Below are 8,880 nucleotides of genomic sequence, written 5' to 3' on the forward strand. Positions count from 1 at the left end.
GTCAGGGTTAAGGTCAGCGTTAGGATCTGGGTCAGGGTTAAGGTCAATGTTAGGATCAGGGTCAGGGGTTCAGATTAAGGTCAGCATTAGGATCTGGGTCATGGGTTCAGATTAAGGTCAGCGTTAGGATCTGGGTCAGGGGTTAGGGTTAAGGTCAGCATTAGATCTGGGTCAGGGGTTACGGTTAAGGTCAGCGTTAGGATCTGGGTCAGGGTTTAGGTCAATGTTAGGATCTGGGTCAGGGGTTACGGTTAAGGTCAGCATTAGGATCTGAGTCAGGGGTTTAGATTAAGGTCAGCGTTAGGATCTGGGTCAGGGGTTACGGTTAAGTTCAGCGTTAGGATCTGGGTCAGGGTTTAGGTCAATGTTAGGGTTGGGGTGAAGGTCAGGGGTTCTAGCTCTCCCTGAGGTACGATGTGTGTGACTCCTTCCTCCTTTGAGACAGGCCTGATCACAGACATCCTCATCTCCCTGGACGACCGCTTCCTGTATTTCAGTAACTGGCTCCACGGAGATATCCGGCAGTACGATATCACGGATACCCGGAAACCCCGACTGGTGGGTCAGGTAAGGAGCGACACCTGTGTCCGTCCTACTTCCTTACCCCGGGATTCGGCTGGGGAACAGCACTGAACTTCCCAACGTCGGGAAAGGACCCAGTGCAGTTCCACCGGGGCCCAGTTACACACCAACGCTGCGGACGGAGGAACTGAGGGTGTTGGTGCTCAGTTTGCTGATCCCACACGGACAACCCGAGGTGAGGACGTCAGCAGGGCGAGGACAGGCCGGGTGAGTGGGCAAGGACGTGGCAGACGGAGTACAATGGGGGAAAGACTGAGGTGATGCACTTTGGTCGGAGGAACAGAGGCGCTGAGCGTTTGCCAAGCGGGGAAAGGCTGCAGAAATCTGAGACACAGAGGAACCTGGGAAGTTTAGTTCAGGATTCTCTCAAGGTTGACATGCAGGTTCAGTTGGCAGTGAGGAAGGAAAATGCAATGTTCGTACTCAGTGACAGAGGGCTAGAGTACAAGAGCAGGGGCGTTGTGCTGAGGCTGGATAAGGCTCTGCTCAGACCGCACTTGGAGTAGCCTGAGCAGATCTGGGTCTCAGATCTAAGGAGGGTCACACTGGCTTCGGAGGGTTGAAGACAGGAGATTCACCAGAATGATCTGGGGATAGGGGGAGGGGGGGTGTAAAGACCGTACCATATGAGGTTGTGGACTCTGGGCCTATACTTGATTGAGTTTAGAAGGATCAGTGGGGATCTAATCGAAAACTGAGAGAGGCCTGGGGGAGGGGGGGAGAGAGGGAGGGGGTGTAGGGGGTGACAGAGATAGGGAAGGGGTGTAGGGGCTGGAGTTTGAGACAGAGATTGGGAAATGGTAGCCTGATGGATGAACACTGGGATAGCGGAGGAGATTGGAACCACGACATGGGGCAGGGCTGTTGGGGCCCAGAGTTGTCGGGGTAGCCAGTGCCTTTGAGGGTCTGGAAATGCACTCGCCTTTTTGAGGAATAACTTCTGTTTGGCTGCAGATCTTCATTGGCGGTTGCCTGTTGAAGGGTGGACCCGTGAAGGTGTTGGAGGACAGAGAGATGACGGCACAGCCTGAGGCCTGTATCGTTCAGGTGAGGAGATTGGTTACCACTCTTCCTGGATACCCATCCCGCCTGAAGATGCTCTCTTGGGAAAAATAGTTCTTTTTTTTGTACGTGGAATGGCTCCACCGAGGCCGGTATCACCTTACCGAGTCACCGTCTCATTTACAAACTGACACTCCTTGACTGTCCAGCACTCCAAGGTCTCTGTGTTCGGTAACGCTCCCGAGGACCCCACCATTAAGAGGGCTAGTACAGAACAGCAGGGACGTTGTGCTGAGGCTGTGTAAGGCTCTGCTCAGACTGCATTTGGAACACAGTGAGCAGCTTTGGGAAGGTCACGCTGGCCTTGGAGGGGCGGGGGGGGCGGGGGGGAGTCCAGAGGAGGTTTATAAGAACGATCCTGGGGATGAAGGGCATGTGAAATGAGGACTCTGGGTCTGCACTTGATGGACTTTAGAAGGATTGGAGGCGGGTGCTTTCTGATTGAAACTTACAGAATGGGTGGCACGGTGGCACAGTGGTTAGCACTGCTGCCTCACAGCGCCAGAGACCCGGGTTCAATTCCCGCCTCAGGCGACTGACTGTGTGGAGTTTGCACGTTCTCCCCGTGTCTGCGTGGGTTTCCTCCGGGTGCTCCGGTTTCCTCCCACATCTCCAAAGATCTGCAGGGTCAGGTGAATTGGCCACGCTAAATTGCCCGTAGTGTTAGGTGAAGGGGTAAATGTAGGGGAATGGGTCTGGGTGGGTTACGCTTCGGAGGGTCGGTGTGGACTTGTTGGGCTGAAGGGCCTGTTTCCACACTGTAAGTAATCTAATCTAATCTTAAAAAAAAAAGAATACTGAGGCAGGTCTGGATAGAGTGCAGGCAGAGACTCGCACCCCAGGGCACAACAAAGGGACGACCCTTTGGGACTGAGATGGGAGGAGTCTTCTTCAGCCAGAGAGCGGGGAATCCGTTGCCTTGGGGGGAGGCCCACTCATTGCGTGTCTTTAAGACGGAGATGGATAGGTTCGTAATGAGGAAGGGGGTCAAGGGTTATGGGGGGGGGGAGGAAGGCAGGAGAATGGGGGTGGAAGAAACGCACCACCCATGACTGAACGGCGAAGCAGACTCGGTGGGCCGGATGGCCTAAATTCTGCCCCAACTCTCTGGGACCAAATGCTGTCTATTGGAACCTGCAGCCAAGGCTACCGTGGGGCCCAGTGCCGTTTTGGCCAGGTTTGCCCATGCCCAGTGGCACTGGGTCTTAGCCACCAGAAGCGTGGTCTGAGGCTGGGACATCAGAGTTCCATAGAGAATAGGAGCAGGCCATTTGGCCTGTCAAGCCAGCTTTTCCAGCCAATGGGCGATCGTCCCTGCTTCCTCTCCCATATGCTTCGGTGCCTTCTGATCCTAATCCGATGAATGAGGGCAGAGCGGTGGGTGTGATCCATGTGGGACTTCAATAGACAATAGGTGCAGGAGTGGGCCATTCGGCCCATCGGGCTAGCACCGCCACTCATTATGATCTTGGCTGATCATCCACAAGCAGTACCCTGTTCTTGCTTTATCCCTATAACCCTTGATTCCACTATCTTTAAGAGCTTTCAGTAAACCGTTCGACAAGGTTCCCCATGGGAGACTGGTTAGCAAGGTTAGATCTCATGGAATACAGGGAGAACTAGCCATTTGGATACAGAACTGGCTCAAAAGTAGAAGACAGAGGGTGGTGGTGGAGGGTTGTTTTTCAGACTGGAGGCCTGTGACCAGTGGAGTGCCACAAGGATCGGTGCTGGGCCCACTACTTTTCATCATTTACATAAATGATTTGGATGCGAGCATAAGAGGTACAGTTAGTAAGTCTGCAGATGACACCAAAATTGGAGGTGTAGTGGACAGCGAAGAAGGTTACCTCAGGTTACAATACTGTCAAGAGTGTAGAAGGATGAAAGGAGATCTAATTGAGCTACGTAAGATGCTAAAGGAGATTGACAAAGTAGACATGGAGAGGATGTTTCCTCATATGGGACAAACCAGCATGAGAGGCCATAGTTTTAGGATAAGGTGTAGTAGATTGAAAATACAGATGCTGAGGGGCATGTATCTGTGGCATTCACTTATCCACAGGGCAGTGGATGCTGAGACATTGAGTAAATTTAAGGAGGAGATAGACAGATTTTTAATCTGTATTGGATTAAAGAGTTATGCAGAGCGGGCAGGAATACAGAGTTGTCACTGAGATGAGATCAGGCGTAATCATGTGAAATAGTGGAGCAGGCTCAAGGGGCTGAATGGCCTAATCCTGGTGTTCTTATGTTCTTATTGCTACACATTCACATTATCCTGAGACATTCCCTAAAATGCTTGTTATTTGGAACTTGCCAAACAAGTCAAATGTCTTGTATCATTGCAGTTGCTGCTCTATATGCAAATGTTACACTATTTGATTGGTGCAACTCTGTTAACTCCTCGCCTTCATTAATCCTGGAATAGTAAAAATGGAGGTGCAGATCTTCACAGGTCTATGCTAGATTCCCAGCTGTTAACACAACTCAAGGGAAATGGGCAATGAGAGGAATTAAGGCAGAACATCAGCCATGAGTCTATTGATTGGTGGAGCACAGCTTGAGGGGCCAAATGGCCTCCTCCTGCTCTTAATTTATGCTGTGAGCTCAGTGTGCAGAGCTAACGATTTGTCACTTGGATATTGGGAATCATTCCTAGAATGAGTTCAAACATTGCAACGTGATCAACCATTGCATCCATCCTGCCATCTCTGTGAACCCATCAGTGAGATGCTATTTCACAGAGAGACAGGTACAGCAAATAATTAGGAAAGAGAATGGAATGCTGCCATTTAGTGCAACGGGAGAGGACTATAACACTGGGATATTTTACTACAACTGTTTATGGTGTCAGTGAGATCACATCTGGAGTACAGTTGTAGTGATTGGAAGAGGGGCCAGGTGGATCCCATTGTCTGTAAGATCCTTGAGAGGGGTTGTTAACCTGGGCTAATCAGGGAGCCCTGGCTCACAGATATAAACAGGAGTGTCAGAGAGTCTCCTCATTCTAGGGGTGGTCAGAGCCCATGTACTGTGCACACGTGAATAAAGGGTGACTTAATAATGGGATACCGGCCTCCGTGCAGTTATTTCAGCTGTCTGCAGTATTGGTTTCCTTATTTGGAAAAAAGATACCATTTCATTCAGAACAGTTCATTGAGGATGAGGGAGTTATTGAATGGGGAAAGGTTGCAGAGGTTAGACCTGCACCAGTGGAGTTTAGAAAAATGAGAGCTCATGCTATTGAAACACATGAGATCCAGAGAGGGCTCGAGAGGGCGGGCACTGGGAAGATATACCTTTTGTAAAGCTCAGGGACACTCTTTAAGAATATGAATACCCTTTATTAATCAATGGAATTCTCTTCACCAAAAAGCCGCGGGGGTGTGTCATTGAATTTGTTCAAGGCTGAGCTCGCGACAATTGGGTGTTAGGAGGGAGCCAGACAGGAAAGTGAAGTTGAGCCGACACCCTGATTATCCTTGATCTTAAAGAACAGCTTAGCAGTCTCAGAGGGCCGAATGGTCTCATTCTGTTCTTAATCCTTTGCCCTTGGATATTGTGCTATTTCACTAACAGGTCAACAAAAGCACGCTTCCCAGAATGGAATTGGGTCCATGTTGTAATAATATGTTCAATTAGTGCTTTTAGTTCATATGTTCAGCTTTGACTGCACCGTTGAAATGACCATGGAAGTACAATGTGGCATCAGTGTCAATCAAGAGTACTTTCCTCTCCCCCCTGGCTTGGTAGGGAGCCAAAGTCAAAAGGACCAACGTTACAACATTCAAGCTTTTTTCGCAAATGGCTTAAATTAATAAGTGACTTTTTCTTATGCTGCCAAATTTGAAATCATTGAAATATCTCATTCTTTGGGAGAACTCACTGTGCCTGTTTTGCGAGTGTTAAACATGTAGCAATCTCTGCCCACAAGTTCCTATACCAGATGTATACTCCTGGCATGGAAGTCGCTATATTATGCTCCCACTGTTTGTAAGAATAAAAACATACGAAACAGGAGCTGGAGAACATAGGAACGTAAAAGCTCGGAGCAGATGTAAGCCATTCAGCCCCTTGAGCCTGCTGTGACATTTAATATGATCAGGGTTGATCTCATCTCGGTCTCAACTCCACTTTCCTGCCCACTCTCTATAACCCTTTAACCTACTGCGAATCCTCTTGCAACGATGCCTTCCTTGAAGAATTTCAGTGAGTCCCTCCTCCCTACCTTTTATCTTAGCCTGCTGGACACACTTTCCTCATTCCTGAAGAAGGGCTCATGCCCGAAACGTCGATTCTCCTGTTCCCTGGATGCTGCCTGACCTGCTGCGCTTCTCCAGCAACACATTTTCAGCTTAGAGGGATATGGACCAAGTGCTGGTGAATGGGACTGGATTAGGTTCGGATATCTGGCCAGCATGGAGAAGTTGGGCTGAAGGGTCTGTTTCCGCACTGTACAACTCTACGAATGGACTTTTCGCAGGTTGGAAATGGCAAATACGAGAGGGTATTGGACGAAAGTCCTGTTGAAGGGCTTATGCCCGAAACGTCGACTCCCCTGCTCCTCGGTTGCTGACTGACCGGGCTGTGCTTTCCCCAGCTCCACGTTTTATCGACTCTGACCTCCCAGCGTCTGCAACCCTCACGATCTCCGAGAGGGAGAAAGGTTTCTAGGAGGTGCACGAGGCATGTTAGTTTATGCAGGTGGGGGTGCTTAGGCTGTCCGAGGGATGGTCGAAGCAGGGAAAATGTTCAAGAGGCATTTAGGAACAGGGTCAAGTGTTGGGGGGGGGGGGAGGGAGGGAAGAGAGGAATGGGGACCGTGTGCGGGCGGACGGGATGGGTTTGGGAATGGTCAGCAGAGACTGGCCTCCATGTTGCATCTCATGTTCACACAGGGCACACGGATCTGGGGTGGCCCCCAGATGATCCAGTTGAGTTTGGACGGGAAGCGTCTCTACGTGACCACCTCGCTCTACAGCAGCTGGGACAGACAGTTTTACCCCGACCTCATCAGGTGGGTCCATCGTGGACAGGGGAGGGGGGGAAACGCACACAGGAGGTTGACCCAGCCTCCCCCTCACCTGTGCCCGGAAACACCATGGCCACTCGGCCCGTCAGAGGGTGCCCTGCCTCTCTCTCTGACATGCGGCCCACCCATTCCCCCCCCCCCTCCCTGCCAGCATCATCGCCTCCCACCCTCCGAGGGACCACCCCGTCCCTATCCCACACCCTACAAGGGAGCCTGCCTTACTCCGAGGGATGGTCTCGCTCACTCTGAGGGAGCCCATCTGCCCGTCCCTCACACCAAGGGACCCTCCTTTCCCCTCCCTCATTGCAAGGAACTCTCACACTCCCTCTCTCACTTCAAGGGAATCCCCTCCCTCACTACGAGGGTAACCCCTCCCCTCACTCCGAGGGAATCTCCCTCCCTCCCTCTCCCTCATTCAGATGGACTCTCCTGCCCCTCCCTCATTCCAAGGAACTCACACACCCCCTCCATCACTCAGAGGGAAACCCTTCCCTTCCCTCACTCAGAGAGATCCTCCTCCCCCCTCACTGAGGAACTCACACACCGCCTCCCTCACTGTGATGGGACACCCCCTACCTCACTCTGAGGGAACCTCCCTCCCTCACTCACTCAGAGGGAAACCCTTCCCCTCCCTCACTCAGAGAGATCCTCCCCCTACTCCCTCGCTCTGAGGAACTCACACACCGCCTCCCTCACTGTGATGGGACACCCCCTACCTCACTCTGAGGGAACCCCCTCTCCCTCCCTCCGAGGGAACCCCTCTCTCTCTCACTTCGAGGGAAACCCTTCCCCTCCCCGCCACTCCGAGCAAATCTCTTCCTTCCATGGATTCCCCTCCCCGTCTCTCAGTCTGATGACGCCCCCACTCACTCACTCCAAGGGAGCCCCCTCCCCCCTCCACACAGTGTCGGTGTTGCCCCCTTGGGACCTGGGCACCCCCTCCTTGTGAACCTGTCCTGCTGCCGCCAGGCAGGGGCAAGACGAGGCGTGTTGGTTGATACGTGTTCCTCGTGCGTTCAAAGGGAAGGGTCGGCCATGCTGCGCGTGAATGTGGACACGGACAAGGGTGGCCTGAAAATCGATGAGACCTTCCTGGTGGACTTCGGAAAGGAGCCCGACGGACCCTCCCTCGCACACGAGGTGCGTTACCCCGGCGGCGACTGCAGTTCCGACATTTGGCTGTAGGAGGGGTGGTGCCGAGAGTCCATTGTGGAGGGGGTTGCCATCTTGTGTTGGCCACCGGCGTCCATCTTGTGTGCCAATGGGCGTTCCAAAGGAGGGTTCCAATTTCAAAAATTAATTATTGCCTTCTCGAATTAATGAGTGTAGGTGTGTTAGAGACGATTTCCCCTGGAACTGGGCCGCCCCCCAAATGCCCCTTGAGAAAGGAGCCCCGTCTTCTGGGAATGGCAGACAAAATGGGAGTGGGCAGATGTTCAGCCCCTCGATGCGCCCGCTCCTCCCCTACCAACCACCATCCCGGGCCTATCCTCCTCCCTCAAGATTCCTAAAACACGCAAAACCAAAATAAACTGCTGGATTTTGGTCGGTGCGGGGAGAACGTGTTTCAGATCGCCAATGGAGGTCCAAAACTCCTCTCCACCCTCTCCCTCCAAGACCATCCATCCACCATCTTGGGGAGGGAGAGGGTGTTGTATGTGACAAAGGTTGGGTTGTCATTGTCCTACCAGAGCATTGGGTGCTCGCTCGTTAGAGAGAGAGAGACACAGAGAGAGAGAGAAAGAGAGAGAGAGAGAACTTGTTTTACCTGAGGGTCACCAACATGCCAGGCTGGGTGGGTTATAGAGTCATAGAGATGTACAGCACGGAAACAGACCATTTGGTCCAATTCATCCATGCCAACCATATGTCCCAAACCAGTCTAGTCCCACCTACCCGGCCCATATCCCTCCAAACCCTTCCTATTCATATACCCATCCAGATGCCTTTTAAATGTTGTCATTGTACCAGCCTCCACCACTTCCTCTGGCAGCTCATTCCAGACACGTACCACCCTCTGAGTGAAAATGTTGCCCCTTAGGTCTCTTTTATATCTTTCCTCTCTCACCCTAAACCTATGCCCATCTAGTTCTGGACTCCCCCACCCCAGGGAAAAGACTTTGCCTATTTACCCTATCCCATGCCCCTCATGATTTTATAAACCTCTGTAAGGTCACCCCCTCAGCCTCCGACGCTCCAGG

General features: G+C 52.0%; 1 protein-coding gene across 1 annotated transcript; it reads left to right on the forward strand.

Moving 5' to 3' along the window:
• Positions 1–399: 399 nt before the first annotated feature.
• Positions 400–8,468, forward strand: selenbp1 (selenium binding protein 1). Its single transcript, XM_043685646.1, has 4 exons — positions 400–567; positions 1,537–1,629; positions 6,546–6,664; positions 7,702–8,468. The coding sequence occupies exons 1-4, from the start codon at positions 415–417 to the stop codon at positions 7,862–7,864; spliced, it is 528 nt and encodes a 175-aa protein (XP_043541581.1). The 5' UTR covers positions 400–414; the 3' UTR covers positions 7,865–8,468.
• Positions 8,469–8,880: the final 412 nt, after the last annotated feature.

The sequence above is a fragment of the Chiloscyllium plagiosum genome, unplaced genomic scaffold (genome assembly GCF_004010195.1).
Source record: "Chiloscyllium plagiosum isolate BGI_BamShark_2017 unplaced genomic scaffold, ASM401019v2 scaf_4531, whole genome shotgun sequence".
NCBI classification, from domain to species: Eukaryota; Metazoa; Chordata; class Chondrichthyes; order Orectolobiformes; family Hemiscylliidae; genus Chiloscyllium; species Chiloscyllium plagiosum.